The sequence below is a fragment of the Primulina eburnea genome, chromosome 17 (assembly GCF_022965805.1).
Source record: "Primulina eburnea isolate SZY01 chromosome 17, ASM2296580v1, whole genome shotgun sequence".
Classification (NCBI taxonomy): domain Eukaryota; kingdom Viridiplantae; phylum Streptophyta; class Magnoliopsida; order Lamiales; family Gesneriaceae; genus Primulina; species Primulina eburnea.
The window spans coordinates 23,345,092-23,362,082 of record NC_133117.1 but is presented as its reverse complement, the minus strand read 5'-3'; the positions used below and the strand labels follow the sequence as shown (position 1 = coordinate 23,362,082).

General features: G+C 42.6%; 2 protein-coding genes across 2 annotated transcripts; one reads left to right on the top strand and one right to left on the bottom strand.

The window, feature by feature from the left end:
- Nucleotides 1–3,087: 3,087 nt before the first annotated feature.
- Nucleotides 3,088–16,817, bottom strand: LOC140818606 (mitochondrial uncoupling protein 1-like). Its single transcript, XM_073178620.1, has 9 exons — nucleotides 16,431–16,817; nucleotides 5,187–5,405; nucleotides 5,020–5,098; nucleotides 4,689–4,822; nucleotides 4,488–4,586; nucleotides 4,297–4,401; nucleotides 4,035–4,109; nucleotides 3,580–3,666; nucleotides 3,088–3,502 (listed from the first exon to the last, which is right to left on the bottom strand). The coding sequence occupies exons 1-9, from the start codon at nucleotides 16,566–16,568 to the stop codon at nucleotides 3,467–3,469; spliced, it is 972 nt and encodes a 323-aa protein (XP_073034721.1). The 5' UTR covers nucleotides 16,569–16,817; the 3' UTR covers nucleotides 3,088–3,466.
- Nucleotides 7,925–10,045, top strand: LOC140818674 (uncharacterized). The gene is made up of 3 exons (XM_073178719.1): nucleotides 7,925–8,714; nucleotides 8,888–9,429; nucleotides 9,501–10,045. Exons 1-3 carry the CDS (start codon nucleotides 7,925–7,927, stop codon nucleotides 10,032–10,034), a joined length of 1,866 nt encoding a protein of 621 aa, XP_073034820.1. The 3' UTR covers nucleotides 10,035–10,045.
- Nucleotides 16,818–16,991: the final 174 nt, after the last annotated feature.

Genomic DNA, 16,991 nt, shown 5'->3' with positions numbered 1-16,991 from the left:
AGGATTTCCTTTCTTTGGTTTCCTACAATCTTTCGCCATGTGATTTGGTTTTCCGCAGTTATAGCAAATGCCTTTGAACTTCTTCTTGTTTGGTGGTTGTTGGCCTTGTTGTGGTTGCTTTTCAAACTTTCTCTTCTTCCCTTTGAAACTTGTTTCAACAAAGTTCACCTTTGCTGCCATTCCACTTGCCTTGGCTTCGGTGCTCTTGCTATCCTCTTCTATCCTCAATCTCACAATGAGATTCTCCAATCTCATATCCTTTCTTTTATTCTTCAAATAGTTCTTGAAATCCTTCCACAATGGAGGGAATTTCTCGATCATGGCAGCAACTTGAAAAGATTCGCTTAAACTCATCCCTTCCGCATGAATCTCGTTTTCAGCAACGGTGGGAGGATCCTCCTTCAAGAACCTTGACAAGCTAAAGTTTGTGAGATAGAATAGCATCTTTTGTTGCCATCTTTTGAACTCCGCACCAGAAAACTTCTCCGGTTTCTCTCCTTGTGCAATGATAGCATGTGGTGTTGTAGATGTTGATGCCATTGATATTCTTCTTGCAAATGATCAAAATACAAAGAATTCTTCTTAAGATTGTTGTTTGGGTATTCAAATATGAGGGAGAAACAAGAAGAAAACAAAGAATAAAACTTTGTAGAGGCAAGTGTTGAACACTTTCTCCTTAAGAAGAATTTGCCCTCACAATGTGGTAGAGTTTGTGGCAATCTTCTCCCAAGATACAACTACAACACTTGAATAATGAGCACTCAAATATTCAAGTTCTATCACAAGGAAATGAAGAAACTCTCTCTTGTAGAAGAAGGAAGAAGAAGATGATCAATATGCATATGATGTTTTGTATGAATGTTTGATTTTCAAAATATCAAGCATTTTATATTTTTTCATGCAAAAGACATGATCTTTCATTCATAGGGAGTGTCCCTTGGCCATTGTAACTGATCAAAACCATCAAACAATGCCAAAGGAATGAAAAAATATCAGAAAACGTCTGAAAAACCCGAAGGGACGCGACTGTGCGCGCGCCTGCTCGCGCGCTGCCGAGCAGCGCTCGGCAGCCCTCGGCAGCGCCTGCCGAGCGCTCTCGGCAGCGCTCGGCAGCGCCTGCCGAGAGCTCTCGGCAGGCGCGCGCGGCTGCGCGCAGACACGCGCGGCCGCGCGCCTGCCACTGTCTCGGCAGGCGCGCGCGGGCGGCTGCGCGCATGCCCGCGCGGCCGCGCGCATGGCACTGTTCACCGAGCCATTTTTTTTTTTCCGTTTCCGTCCCTTACTCGTTCCGACTACTCGTTTGGAATTCTTTCAACATATGAAGAACTTTTTCGAGTTTTATTCAAAACCATCGAACTTAATATTCATTCATTAAGCTTCGTTTTTCTTTTCGAATTTTTCCAATCAAACACATTGATTAATTTGCTTAATTTTCATTCATTAAGCATAAAAATTCCAACAAACCCGTCACTTTAGTTCAATAAAGTCAAATTTCTCTAGCTTTATTTAACATGAGTAAAATAAATTTAAAGTGTAGACAATGGAAAATCGGAAGTCACCAAATGTGACAAAGTTCATGCATTGACCAATTTTTTTTAATAATAATATATCCGTCCTTATTATTCGATGTACACTTAGATAAATTTTTGGGACAAAATGTATAAACAAAAAAGGGGTAAAAAATATTTGGGCAAAAGAGAAAAGGGAAGAAATGGAGTCAGTGAAATAGTGTCGTTGCATGTTGAAAGAATCCATGTACGCAAACAAAGAGAAATTTTCTTAGGACTCCATTTTCAATTGTTGATAATAAATATTTGGGACAAAATTTATAAACAAAAATGTGATGAAAAACTTTAATGGATTAAGCAGTATTTTAAATGGCATTCTTTTTTTTATTATTATTGATATATATTGTGATATATCATAATTAAAAGATTAGTTTTATCTGATATAATATCTCGAGAATATTATTTGGTACGAAAAATTTTGATATATTAAATAAGTGTGATCCACAAGTAGAGGTGGATAGGGATGTAATCGAGTCGAGCTGAACCGAACTCTTGAATGTTTGAGCTGGGTTCGTTTATAATCGACCCGAGCTCGAGTTTTATTTAACGAATATATGCATGGCTCACGAGCTTATTCAAACATTTATCGAGTATAAACAAGCTTAATAAATATGAATTATACGTTTAAATTTTCATTAAATTAATTAAAAAATAAATTATATATTTAAAAAAATATATTATTCTTATTAAAATTTGTAAATTTATTATAATAAATAAATTTAATAGATTTTTCTATATATTTCATAAATAATATGCCAAATCAATAAATCAAATATCAAAACTATTATGTTTTCATCTAAAAGATTACTTATTAACTTACCAACGAACATGTTCACGAACTAACGAGCCGAATACTATAAAGCTTGAATTTGGTTGGTTTATCTTAACGAGCCTCATTAAACGAGCTCAAACGAATTTTTATCGAATCGAGCTTCGAATAGCTCACAAACGGTTTGATTCGTTTACATCCCTATAGGTGGAGTAGGAATCTTGTTGGCCAAGCTAGAAAAAAAATATAAATATAGATAGCTAGCTTGTGGTTGACAAACACAATACAGTTCGCGGGATTTGTTTGTGGCTTGTATATCAAAGGTCCGAAATCGTGTGTTTTACTTCTACTTAAAAGATACACATAATTTAGGAATTTAGCTTTTAAGTAGTTCCTTTATGGAAGATTCGTTTCTCTCATAAAAATGGATATCTAATTGGATACATTTGGTTTGCAGGCTTCAAGCATATTGAAGGCCTCAACATCTGCATTAACAAACGGGCTCAGACCATTCTTAAAGAGACAGCCAAAGCAAGAGATGTGATGCATGCATCGTCCTGCTAAATGTTTCAATATTTCGTCTAAATTTGGTTTCTTACCAGGATTTTCTAGAACGTTTGTCTTGAGTAGTTGTTGGATATTGATGTTTACGCGTATTATTCGCCGGTAATTAAATTGCATGTCGTTCTTTTCCTAGTACTAGTATTTTGTTCCTAGAGCAATGGAAATATGGGATTTTGATGTCTAGACTAGATAAGTAAAATCTTGTCAAAGATAAAATTTGCGGCACAAAAAGTACACAAAATCATGTAAATTTTACATATGATCCTATAGTAGATGATCCATCTTATGCTGATGCGAAATGAATTTAACCATCGATAAGCCAGCATTGAACATTAAGGTATAAGAAAACAATTTGCAGCAGCTTGGTTTCAACGAGTGCGAATGCCGAATAGCCAAAACACAAAAAATGATACAAGAAACAAGGCATGCGATCAAACTAGTCATGCCTGGAATTTGTTTTCCGCCTACAAGTTCAAATTATTATCTCTGAAAATTTGAAATACATGTGGATTCTATTTTCCTCCAAAGGCTTCAAACAAATGGCAGTGTTCCATTGTGTATCACTTTAAGATGACTCTAAACTTCGAACGAACTTCTTAGCCTGCATTGGAACAAGACATAAACATGAAAGAGATCAAAAGTTGACGAATCAAACCAAAGGTCGGAGCAGATTCGTACCTGCTCTAATGTCAAAAACATAATAACATTCCAAGATCCTAGCCGTCCAAAGTTGGGAATAAAGCCTTTGTAGAAGGCCATAGGTCCCTGCAAAAGATGATATCTACACAGGTCACTTGTTGAAGAACATTAATAACCATGATATGTCTCACAGGAAGTGCAGAAAAATGGTCAAGGGATACATCTCACCAAATCTTTGTGATGTACTTAATAAGAAAAGTATTTCAACATATTATTAATACACCAGAATATTTAAGTCAGACTAAATAACCACTCAATATAGTATCATATAATCATAGTAAGAGTCTATCGAATCCGTCATAAAAATGCACAGGACCTCAAATTTGACAAATCCTGAAACGCTTCCTCCTCTGATTCTCTTATAACTTAAGCACACGTGAACCACAAAGAAAGGGCATACAAATTAAAATAGAGCAAGGAGATGAGAAGCATACATCATTCTTCAAAGTCTTTACAAAACAATCGAGTGTATTTTTGTATCCAGAATCACCCATCATTCTTGATTTGACCTGTCACAGAACCAATTGAGTTAGAGCAGTCGTCACCCAAGATAGCCAAAATTTTTATGGATGGTATGTTGCATCTCCTTATATGCCGACACCAAGTTGTTTAAAAAATTTAAGGAAAGGCATCCAACCAACCGGAATAAATCTTTAGCAGGTTGTACATTTAAAGAAGTTTGCACAAATACAATACCACGTCAACTGGGGAACCAATGCAAACTGCGAAGAAACCAGCTCCTAAGCCAGCAAAGAGATGGGTGACAACATTGTCAGTGAAGCCAGGGATTTTCAGAATGGTCTGTATAAAATTAAATAAACAGTGTAAGATGCAATTAGAAGTTAGAACAGTACATGGAAACATGAAGGTATCGAGTGTCATCCCACCTGCTTCACTTGATCATAACTGGCTAATTCAGCAGCATTTATGATAGCATTGCGGGCAATATTTGGTCCAACTCCAGTCCACAAAGCACCAAGTCCTTCCTAAAATTTATAATGAAAATAAAATTCCGGAGCCAAAAAGTGGAAGGTTCATTTCCAAAAGAAAAAGTTGGATGAGACGAAACAAATGTTCAGGAATATGACCTGTCTGAAGATGGTAGAATAAGCATTTAAAGCTCCAGAATAACGCCTTGGAACACCAGGTGGAAGCTTTCCCTCAGCTTGAAGCCTTACTTTAACGAGATCAGTCGGATTAGCTATGATGATTCCCAAAGCACCTGTTTTATACATTTAAAGCAAATATTGTCAAGGCAATAAAAATGACGAAAAAAAATCTTCACTACCCAAGAATAAGGAGCGAGGACGAAGGACCTTTGAATAATTGTTTAGAAATACGGCGATATCAACTAAGAATATTCAAATTTCTAATGACCATAAAGGTAACAAAAATAAACAAGCACTTGAATGTTCTTACCTGTTGTGAGTGCAGCAAGTACCTTCTTTGACAATGGCACATCTCCAACATGATCTTTGCCAACATAGAATGTTTTAACCTATCAAGCATGCAGACAAATGTCAAAAACAAAGTAAAGCAAAGGAAAATTAAGAATCTCACATGTTTCGGTTCGCATAAAACCATACAGGATCATATAATCCAATCCTCAAGCCTCCAAACAGGCATTGACGATGTAATCCCGGAATAATGCCCTTCCATAGGGCAGCCAGTCCTTCTTCCCTTGCAATAGTGCCAACCGTACCTAACAATCCCCTGTATTTCAGCAAAGCCACCCCCTCCCCTGCGGCAGCTTTCTTCTGCAACTGAAGCCTAACTTTGGCTGTATCTAATGGGATCGTGCAAATCTACACACAAGGTAGAAAATTAAGTAAATTATCACTTTACATATAAGGATTCTAACACAGGTATCAAACAATATCAAGAACTTCCTTGCAAGAAAAATACTGCCACTTCATGAAAACTTTATTATACACAACTAAGTAAACCATACGTATCGTCCAAAGGCAGCACAAATCCGAAAAGAAATAAATTTAAAGAAACTTATGTCCAGTGTAGCAGGAATAACAAGAGAATAGAGGGGGGCAAGCCTTCATCCAAGAACCAATTCCAAATAAAAATAAAAAAGCTAAATAGATTCCTAGTTCCCAAGGTTTCTAGAGTAGTAGCTAGCTCACACAGATGATTCAAAAAAAAAAAGTAAGCGGATAAATTTTTGGACGAATTCGATCCACACTCACATCACATTGAATTATGAAAATTCCACCAAGTCAAACTCCCAGAACAAATTCAGTCTACAAAAAGAAAAAGAATAAAAACATTGGATGAACACAAATTGATGCAGCTAAAATAAATGAGTCGCGTAGACTGCACAAGCGAGATCTGACTGGTTAGCAAACTTGTCCACTTGGCCCGTAAAGGAGCTCGCCTGACTGGTAAACGGATCCACGTAGACAATGCACGGTAAATCGCTGGGTGTCACCTGCGTCACGAACACTCGTCAAGAAGCGCCGGGAGGATTCCCGGCGTAGACACTCCGACGCTCAAGTCAGTAAACAATTCAGAGAAAACTCAGAGAACTCAAGAGCTTTTGAGGAAAAATGAGAGCATACCTTGAATAACGAGAGACATCTTCTATTTATAGGAATTTCGAGAGTGCCTAGTGGGCTTGGGCCTTCACAAGCAATTTGGGCTTTAACTTGTCCAACTAATATAATTAATAATTGGGCTATCACCAAAAATCAAATAGGACATTACCTATCATAAGCCCCCCACTCTCGGCCACTTCGTAATTAGACGAAGTGATCGAGAGTAAATTGTATACACGAAAATTAATTTTGAAAGAAATTTGTTTTTTGCTTTATTTTTGTTTTAATTGTTTTTTGTTAATTTATTTTTTTTAAAACTAGGATTTAAATCCCTTTTATACTCTTTACTGCCGTGGCTCTCAAGAAATAGGCCATCTTATTTTCGGTGCATCTGGGTGGCCGATTGACGAGATAGCAATCTCCTGCCGCTGCAATGAAATATCTTCGCAACTAAAAAATCCCTCTAATTGAGCGTGCCGATCAGAATCCACGAGATTTCCTCTCCACACCCATCTATGTTTGCGGCTATAAATATATATGTGCGTATACTTCTAAGCAACAGAGAAATAAAGAGGAGAGTGGAAAGAAGTGCAGCAAACGTCCAAAGACTTGCGATGAGTAAGCACCTGCATTACTTTTCCCTTTGCCGTTTTTGACTTATCTTGTACTTGCTTTTTCTTTTTTTTTTTTTTTATTATTGTTGTGAGAAACTAACAAATGCTGCCGCCCTTCGTTGATGCCCATGTTTGACACGATTCGAGTCTGCGGCCATGGATGCTAAAATCCTCTTCGCATTAATCCAGAGGCAATCCTTGATTTCCTGCACATGACGCCACCGCCCTTCAAGGCCCTTCGTCCGCCATTCATCGGCTGCTGTCATCCTCAATCGCACACTCGGGTAAAAACACATGTCGCAATTCCGTGTCTCCGACCAAACCCACAACGAGAACTCCTTTTCATTGCTCAGTTGTTACCTCACAAACCTCCGGAAGCGGTAATCTGACGAGTACTGCCACCGGTGCTGTCGCTAAGCTGCGCGTCCTAATCGAAGAACTCCAGTCATTGACCGAAACGGTGGACCGTGTTAAGAGGCCTCTGCACTATGCCGAGCTCATCCCTTCTTCCGAGGATTCGTTGGAAGTGAGAATAGGATGAGGTGTTTGGCGGACAATGATTCGGAGATAACAAAAGGGTATTGCGCCTGTCTGGTTTGGGTTCTCGATGGAGCAACACCCGAAGAGAATTTGGCAGCAAAGACAGAGGATTTAGGGCCCATGATTGTTGTTGGGTTATCGTAGGGTCCCACGTGTCGATTGCCCTGAAGAAAAGGGGAGATGACGTCGTCGGGTTGGACAATTTCAACAACTATTACGACCCTTCATTGAAAATGGCCCGAGGAAACCTCCTCGATTCCCATAAAATCTTCATCGTGGAAGGCGACGCCAACGACGCCCGCTTGTGCGTCAAGCCCTTCGAGATCGTGCGCTTACCACGGTCTTTAAATATCCGAAGATGAATTCCAAAATCGGATTTGTTGCTGTACGATGGCATTAGTGACGTTTGATTGATAAAAAAGCGCACGTGTGTTTTCTTTGGGAAAACAAATTTCCAAATTACGAATATAGATACATATATATATACAATCATATTTGGGATCTGAGTACTTGGATGTTGTGTGCCGGAGCTTTGATAAATTATTTTACCAAAACATTTCTGCAGGTTCTGTTCCTCGTGGAAAAGAGTACTCTCTTCTGATGGCTAACCGTAGGCGTACCCAAATGTCCATAAGTGGCTCTAGTGGGAGTGACGATTCGGACTATTATCTTTCAGAGTCGGATACTTCCCAACCCCTCGGTGGGTCATGCGATGGGATTAATCCAGAGACCCGATCTTTCGCCTCATGTGGACTTTCCAAAAAAGATCAGTCATTAAAGAGCCCTATATTGGAGGATATCCCTGAATCGAGTGAACTTTTGGGTGACGACTCGGGCGATGCTCTGACTAGTCAAGATCTTGAGAGGTTGCGTGAGGCGCTTAGGATACCATCGGAGTGCGACCTTCAGGTTCCGGGGCCTAAACATAATTGTCACAACCCACCGTCGGGTTACTTCACTATTTTTCTTGAACATTTTACCAACGGTTTGGTGTTTCCTCCACAAACTCTGTTAGTGAGCTTGGTTGACAGTTTCGGTATTAGCTTTAGTCAACTATCCCCGAATGCCCTTATAGTCTTTACGGCCTTTTGCCATAAGGTAAAGGAAATTCAAATGCAACCAAGTGTTGAATTGTTCCACTCCCTCTTCTCGGGACGCAGGAGTAAACCAGAATCATTTGTTTACTTTCAACCTCGTCCTAAATGTAAATTTCTGTCTCGAATACCTTCTCCAAGGAATTTTTGGAAATCCCAATTCTTTTACGTTAAGGACTGCGGGTGGGGAATACCGACGGTTTGGAGCTCGGGACTCCGGAAGATTGCACTGACAGAGACTCACCATGCTCTTCAACTTCAATGCCGAGACTTAGGTCTCTTTGAAGAGATTTTTAACATTGGGAGTTTAAATATCGCTGGTACATATATATACATATATGTATGTACACGTATATATATTTGTATATAAATTTATTTATTTAATTATTCCTTGCTTGATGTTTCTCCTTAGCCTTTCTTTGCCTTGTGCGCATTATAATTTGTTGTTTTAAACCTTGTTATCTGACATCTCTGACTCATTGTTTATTTGCAGGCAACAAGTTCGACTTGGCAGCGATCCGGGCTCGCAAGGCCGTTGTAGGGAGGCGCTCCCCGATTGCGGGGAATAGCCGAGCACCTACAAGTCGTGCGGCTTTAGAATCTCGTGAAATCATCCGAAGAGGGTTCCCTCGAAGCCGCTCCGAGCATTATCGTGGGCCTGAGTCTAATGCGCCAAAGAAAAATAACTTCTCGCCGTCAAACAGAGTTGTGGAGGCTCAATCTTCGAATGGAGGAAAAGAGGATAAAAAACGAGGTCACGAGGTGGCGCAAAAGAAGGATGCTGAAGAGATATCAAAAAATGTCAAGAGGGTCCGTGCGGATGAGCAAGGGACGTCCTCCAAGATTCCACGTGCCAAGCATATCTTCGTAGATGGGGTCAATCATAGGGAGAAGGCTGACTCTTTTTGGGACTTAGAAGACCCAGAGATTGGGTGGAAGAAAGGACGGAGCATTGTTGGGGATCATGACATGGTCCATTTGGTGTCGTTGCCTACAGATTCATTCGCGCACTCTCTTGCGTGGAACTCGTGTCAGGTAGTGTGTTGATTATGTTAGCATCTTGTTGTTTTTGTTGGCGTGCTAATTGTTTATTCTACTTGTTGCAGGGTTTGTCCTTAGCATGTGCTGTGCGAGTTCGGGAGGAAAAATTGCGGAACGATCAAGAGAAGTGGCGAGAAGAGGTTTCTCGGGTGAAGGAGGAGAATTGCCGTCTTGTCGAAGAGAAGAATAAAATCAGTGCGGAACTTCTTCAAGTGCAGAGAAAACTTGCTGACAAAGGAAAAGATCTTGCAATCCTTGAAGAGAAACATTCTGCAGAGTTGAAGACCGGTGGCCAGTTTCTTGAGTCTGAGGCAGGCAAAACTTTTCTGAAACATGTTGAGGAACAAAGTGTTCGGACGTTCAAAGCGTCTGATGCCTTTCGCGATGACGTTCTTGATCAGGCCATGACGATTCATGATGATGTGGTGTTGGATTGCCGGGATCAGTTGAGGAAGACTGGACGCGTGCCAGAAGAGGTAGTGATGATGATTGAGCCTAGCGTCTCGGAAATAGGCAGAATCTCCATTGACGATATCCCGTTGGGCGATGCCGAGATGATCGAGGCATTGGATCTTCAGGCTGCTGAAGAAGAAACATAGTGTTACGCCGCACTTATCATCATTCCTTATATTTGATTTCATTCGTTATTATTGTAGTTACTCTATTCGCTTTTATTTTTGGTATTTCCATATGTACTGGATAGTTGTTTGGGAATTAACGCTCTTCATTCTACATATCTGCTGGATTTGTTTACGCGGGAGCTTCATATGTTACGTTAACGCAATGCTTATTTTATACTTGGGAGGGGATCAATCTCCCAATATGTTGTCTCAAGGGGAAGTCCTAAACCCCCATTTAGGGTGGTGAGGTATCCCGGGACTTATGTCGTCGTTGACCTCTTATAGTGTCTGTCATGCCGGCTATCCCGCGAGGTTGGCCAGACCTCTTTTTTTCTTTTGGGAAACCTTTGACGACTACATGGGTACATATGTGACGATCTAAGCATTAGCGCTTGGAGCATTACAAACAACTAGTAATTGCTGCTGAAGGAGAAAAAATTTACAGCTTTATTGAAACTTGCAAAGGCGGAATTACATGGAGAAAAATGTAAAAAACTTAAACAACAAGATATAAACTTTTATTCATTTATTCAGCTGCGCCCTTCTACGGGTAAAACTTCCTCAAATTTGCTACATTCCATGGTCGAGATAGTACTCTCCCATCTTGGTGTTGGAGGCGATAAGTTCCTATCTTGATTATCTCCACTACTTTGTAAGGGCCTTCCCATTTAGGGTCAAGTTTGCCGACGGGGTGCAAGACATCCACTTTTCTCATGACCAGATCGCCTACCTGGAAGGCTCTTGGTTTTACTCGATCATTGTAAGCTCTAGCCATGCGGGCCCTGTATCTCTCTGCTCGGACTGATGCTTCATCTCGCAGTTCATCGATCATATCCAAAGAGGCTCGAAGGGCCTGATCGTTCTCGAGTTGCATGTATTGTTTTACCCTTAACGAGGTCTCTCCTATCTCGGCGGGGGCTACAGCTTCGACACCGTGTACCAGGTTGAAAGGAGACTCCCCTGTTGACGAGCGAGGTGTAGTTCGGTATGCCCACAAAGCGCTCGGCAATTCTTCCACCCAATTGCCTTTAGCCTTGCCGAGACGGGTCTTCAGATGCTGCAATATAGTTCGGTTAGTTACCTCTGTTTGCCCATTGGCTTGTGGATTTCCAACCGATGTAAAAAACTGCCTGATAGAGAGACCTTCACACCATTCCTTTAATTTTCTTCCAGAGAACTGCGTGCCATTATCCGAGATCAGCGCTCGGGGAATCCCGAATCTACACACTATGTTTTTCCACAAGAAACTTATCACTTCTTTCTCCGAAATTTTTGCCAACGCCTCTGCTTCAACCCACTTTGTGAAGTAATCTACGGCAACTATGAGAAATTTTCTCTGTCCCGTAGCTGGGGGAAAAGGTCCTACCAAGTCCATTCCCCACTGGGCAAAAGGCAGGGGACTTTCCAGTGGTTGCAGCAACGTCGCGGGTTGATGGTAGAGATTGGCATGCTCTTGGCAAGCTCGACAGTGCTTCACCAATTGTAATGCATCTTTCTTCATGGTCGGCCAAAAGTAACCTTGTCGTAAGGTTTTCCCGGCCAATGCTTTCCCTCCTAAGTGGTTTCCACAAATCCCTTCGTGGATCTCGCGGAGAACGTAATCAGCCTTGCTCGGAGTTAAGCACTTCAGGAATGGTTGACTATAGCCTCGTTTGTAGAGCTCTCCATCTATGATTGTGAATCGCGCAGCTCTTACCCTTAGCTTGCGTGCGACGGCAGGATCTTGGGGAAGATCGTTGTGCTTCAGGTAGGCAAGAATTTTGTCTTTCCAACTTGGTTCTTGTCCCTCTAAGCACAGTATATTGCATGTGGTCTCTTCTGCTTCCTCCTTACTGATTGCTAAGAAGGTGATCTTCCTACTGTCGATGTTTGTCCAAGAACTAGCTAATTTAGCTAGACGGTCTGCCACTTCGTTTTTTGCCCTAGGCACTTGTTTTATGTCATAACTCTCTACCAGAGCGAGTAACTCATTGACCCGAGTCACGTACTCGGTCATCTTTTCCTCTTTGGCTTCATAAGTTCCCTTGACCTGGTTAACGACCAACTGGGAATCACTATGCACCACTAAACTTCTCGCTCCTGCCGATAGGGCCAACTTAATTCCTGCTACGAGCGCTTCGTACTCGGCCTCATTGTTTGATGCAGAAAACAACAATTTGATAGAATACTGAAATATATCACCTTGAGGACTCTCCAGCACCACCCCGGCTCCACTCCCATGCACGGTGGAGGATCCGTCAACATAAACCACCCAAGTTGGGATGGAGCATTCTGCTTCATTAGTCGTCATTTCAACGAGGAAATCTGCGAGGACCTGTGCTTTAATAGCTGGGCGAGGTTGAAATTCAATTCCAAATTCGCTCAGCTCAACAGCCCACTTAACCATTCGTCCAGATGCCTCTAGACCAGATAGCACTTGCTTGTGAGGGTGATTGGTAAGCACGACCACTTGGTGACATAGTAAGTATGGGCGTAATTTCCTCGTTGCAGTTACTAAGGCTAGCGCTAATTTCTCAATGTTGGTGTATCGGAGCTCTGCCCCTTGCAATGTCCGACTGACGTAATATACGGGTCTATGCTCTCTTCCCACATTCACCACGAGCACAGCACTGATCGCATCGGATGAGGTTGCCAGATAGAGCAACAACGTGTCCCATGATTGGGGCTTTGTTAGAAGTGGGGGTGTAGTCAAATACTTCTTCAGCTCCTCGAATGCCTGCTGACATTCCTCCGACCACTTGAATCCCTTTCCCTGTCTTAGAATTCTGAAAAAGGGGAGACCTTTGTCTGCAGCTCTAGAAATGAAACGATTCAACGCTGTCATTCTCCCCATTAATTCTTGTACCCCTTTCACACTTCGTGGCGGACTCATGCTTAAGATCGCCTTTATCTTCTCGGGGTTTGCTTCTATTCCTCTTTGTGAGACCATGAATCCAAGGAACTTGCCACCCCGCACACCGAAAGAACATTTTTCCGGATTCAGCTTCATTTGATACTTTCGTAACACGCCAAAACATTCTTCGAGGTCATCCACATGCTTGACCGCCTGAACACTTTTCACAAGCATGTCGTCTACATATACTTCCATGTTCCTCCCAATCATGTTCGCGAACATCTTGTTCACCAATCGTTGATATGTTGCACCAGCGTTCTTAAGTCCAAAGGGCATCACCTCATAGCAATAGATCCCTCGATCGGTGATGAAACTTGCTTTTTCTTGATCTTCGGGTGCCAATCTTATCTGATTGTACCCTTGGTGGGCATCGAGAAAACTGAGCAGTTCGCATCCGGCAGTCGAGTCAACCAATAAATCGATTCGAGGTAATGGGAAAAGATCTTTGGGGCAAGCCTTGTTTAAATCAGTGAAATCTATGCAAAGACGCCATTTTCCACCGTTTTTGGGACTAGAACAACATTTGCCAACCACTCCGGGTATGACACGGGTCTGATGTAGTTGGCTCTTATGAGTTTTTCAACTTCTTCGGCTATATGTTTGTTTTTTTCGGGGCCAAAAGACCTCTTTTTTTGCTTAATTGGTTTCATCTGTGGATTCACATTAAGATGATGGAGCGCGTACTCAGGGGATATCCCAGGTAATGGCCCGTCACCCCAGGCGAATGCATCAGTGTTGCGTTGCAAAAAAGCTACTAAAGCGCTCTCCACCTCTTCTGACAGATCGGATCCGATCTTGAGGGTTCTTTTCGGGTCACCTGGTACTATTTCAATGCGCTTGAGAGCCTCTGCTGCGGTCATTCTTTCTCTATCCTCTGACTCTCCCTCTACGAGGTGCACTCCATTGTCGCTTGAGTCTTGCTCAAGCTTTTGCTTCTTCCCTTTTATGGAATCTATCCCGGGGCCTTGCCTCCTCCGAGTCTCCACCGCGTCTTGCAAAATAGAAGCATGACATTCTCTAGCAAGCCTGCTATCTCCCACCGCTTCTCCTGCTCCGTCAGAAGTCGGGAACTTCAATTTCATGTGATAAGTGGATGCGACGGCGCGAAACAAGTTTAGGCTTGGACGGCCTAGTATTACGTTGTAGGCCGAGGGAGCTTTCACCACTAGAAACTTTACCATTTTCGTGCTCCGCCTTGGATAAGATCCTAATGAAATGGGTAAAATAACTTCTCCCATTGCTTCAACCACTTCTCCCGTAAAACCGACGAGAGGTGTTTTCACTTGCGCTAGTTGAACATTGCTTAGACCCAGCTTCTGGAATGCATCATGAAAAATGATGTCTGCCGAGCTTCCTGAGTCTACCAATATTTTCTTTACCCAAAAATTGGAAATCGTAGCAGAAATTATTAAGGCATCGTTGTGTTCTCCCCGAGGGGATTCCAAATCTTCACCCCCAAAAGTCACGTCAACATCTGTCATCGATACCTCGTTTACCGGCTGAAGTGCGGCTACGCGCGAGGAAGTGTGATCTGCTCGGGCGGCGCGCGCGAGACTTTTTCTCGCACGGTTTGAATCTCCACAAGCGGGCCCTCCAGTTATAACAGATATGATGCCCCCAGTGGGCAGGTTCTCATCTCTATGCTTAGCTTTCTCGCTCATCTCTCCTTGCTCATGTCTCTGCCCACGTGGATGACTGTCGTCACGACGCCTATTGTCTCGCTGCTGACCGCGACGCCTATCCACGTAGTCACTTAAATATCCTCGCTTGATCAACTTTTCTATCTCGGCCCGAAGGCTGAAACAATCCTCGGTAGAATGGCCTTTATCTTTGTGGAAACGACAATACTTGTCAGATCTCTGACGCTTAGGATTTTCCTTCATTGGACGCGGGGGTTGCAACAAACTTTGTTGCTCTGCCACTACCAGTATCTCTGACAGACGTGCCTTCAAAGGAGTATACTGGAGCCGTGGGCTTTGAGCTGTTCGCTTCTCCTCTCTCCTTTCCGGTCTCTCTTCTTCCCTTCTTCTTTTCCCCAAGTACCGCGGTTCGATAGCCTCCTCTATTCGTATATATTTCTCAGCTCTTTCCAACAACTCCTCCAATGAATTAGGGGGTTTTCCAGCTATCGATTCCTTGAATTTCCTGTGACGGAGGTTCTGCTGTACTATTCCGGCTAACAGGTCATGGTTAACATGGGGAACTTCATGCACAGCCTGCGTAAATCGCTGTACATACTCTCTCAGGCCCTCACCGTCTTTCTGAATTACAGTAAACAAGTAAGCTGCAGTTTTTGGATACTTCTTGTTGATAGAGAATTGGTGGAGGAAACGCTGAGTCAGGTTCTCCAAACTATCTATGGTCCCTGAGGGAAGCTTGTTGAACCAAGCAAGCGCTCGTCCAGCTAGCGTAGTTCGGAAGATTTTGCAGTAAGCGGCATCACTGATATCGTAGAGGTCAGCTTTCGCATAAAATCTGTCGAGATGCTCTTGCGGGTCGCCTGTTCCATCAAACTCTGACAAGTTGGGGATTTTCATTCCTGCTGGCAATGACTCAGCCAATATGGCGGTGGTAAAAGGGCTGCGCCGAGCAGGTAAAATGGCCAGGTGGCTATCTTGTCCACTCAAAGTGCGTGATCCCTGTGCGTAAGTAGGGAGTGTGGCACTTTCTCTATGCGTGTGGGGACGATGCGTTCGACCATCTGATTCAGCTTCTCTGCGCGTCTTATCCTTGTTCCTTAATGTATCGCCAGGGTCACGAGAAGATGAATCGTCTCCAGGAGTTGTTTCACCGGTATCAGTATGTTGGCGGTGCGCTAGCGCCTGGGCAACTGCTTCGGCCGCGGCGCGAGTGGCTGTTTCTTTAACCAAGGCCTCCAATGCTTCGCGGGTGATGAGCATTTCTTGCTGCGGAGGAGGCTGAGGTGGGCGTCCCTCCCTAGTAGCATCGCGAGAAGAGTGCGAACGAGTGTGCATCCTCGAGTGACGAAGTAACTTTCCCACAGACGGCGCCAAGCTGATGCAGCTAAAATAAATGAGTCGCGTAGACTGCACAAGCGAGATCTGACTGGTTAGCAAACTTGTCCACTTGGCCCGTAAAGGAGCTCTCCTGACTGGTAAACGGATCCACGTAGACAATGCACGGTAAATCGCTGGGTGTCACCTGCGTCACGAACACTCGTCAAGAAGCGCCGGGAGGATTCCCGGCGTAGACACTCCGACGCTCAAGTCAGTAAACAATTCAGAGAAAACTCAGAGAACTCAAGAGCTTTTGAGGAAAAATGAGAGCATACCTTGAATAATGAGAGACATCTTCTATTTATAGGAATTTCGAGAGTGCCTAGTGGGCTTGGGCCTTCACAAGCAATTTGGGCTTTAACTTGTCCAACTAATATAATTAATAATTGGGCTATCACCAAAAATCAAATAGGACATTACCTATCACAAATATTACGCAGTAATCAACCTTAAAACAGATCATACCTCCGCAAAGCACGCAGCAAAAGCACTGCTAGCGAATGTTCCGGCGAAAGAGATATTAGATTTCACATTTCCGTGATCCGCCATCACCAGATAAAAGAAAAATGAAACAAATAGATACCTAACTATTCGAACGAGCATAAAAATGAAAGAATGATTTCAGAGTCGTATCCAGGAAGCTTCGAGCTTACGGAGGGGGAAGAGGATAAGGGAATTGAGCTAAAATGCGCCTGATTTGCGCATTTGCGTAAGAGGAATCTCGGGAAAAGCGAAGAATTTGCGGCAAATTGGAGTTCTATGGAATCCGAGTGGGCGAGTGGGCTTCCCATCGTCACCTCTATATTCATAGCGTTTTCTTTTCTTAGCTGTTCCACTGTGTTTCTTTTCTTAGCTGTTCCACTGTGATTTGCTTACTGAATTTTATTTTCTTTTACTTCCCAATTTTCAATCAATTTTAAATTTTGAAAAAACTAATTACTACTGTGTCACATGTATTTATATATGATTTCACACGGATTTTAAAAAAAATATTGAAAAAAATATTATTTGTAAGATGGACTTAAA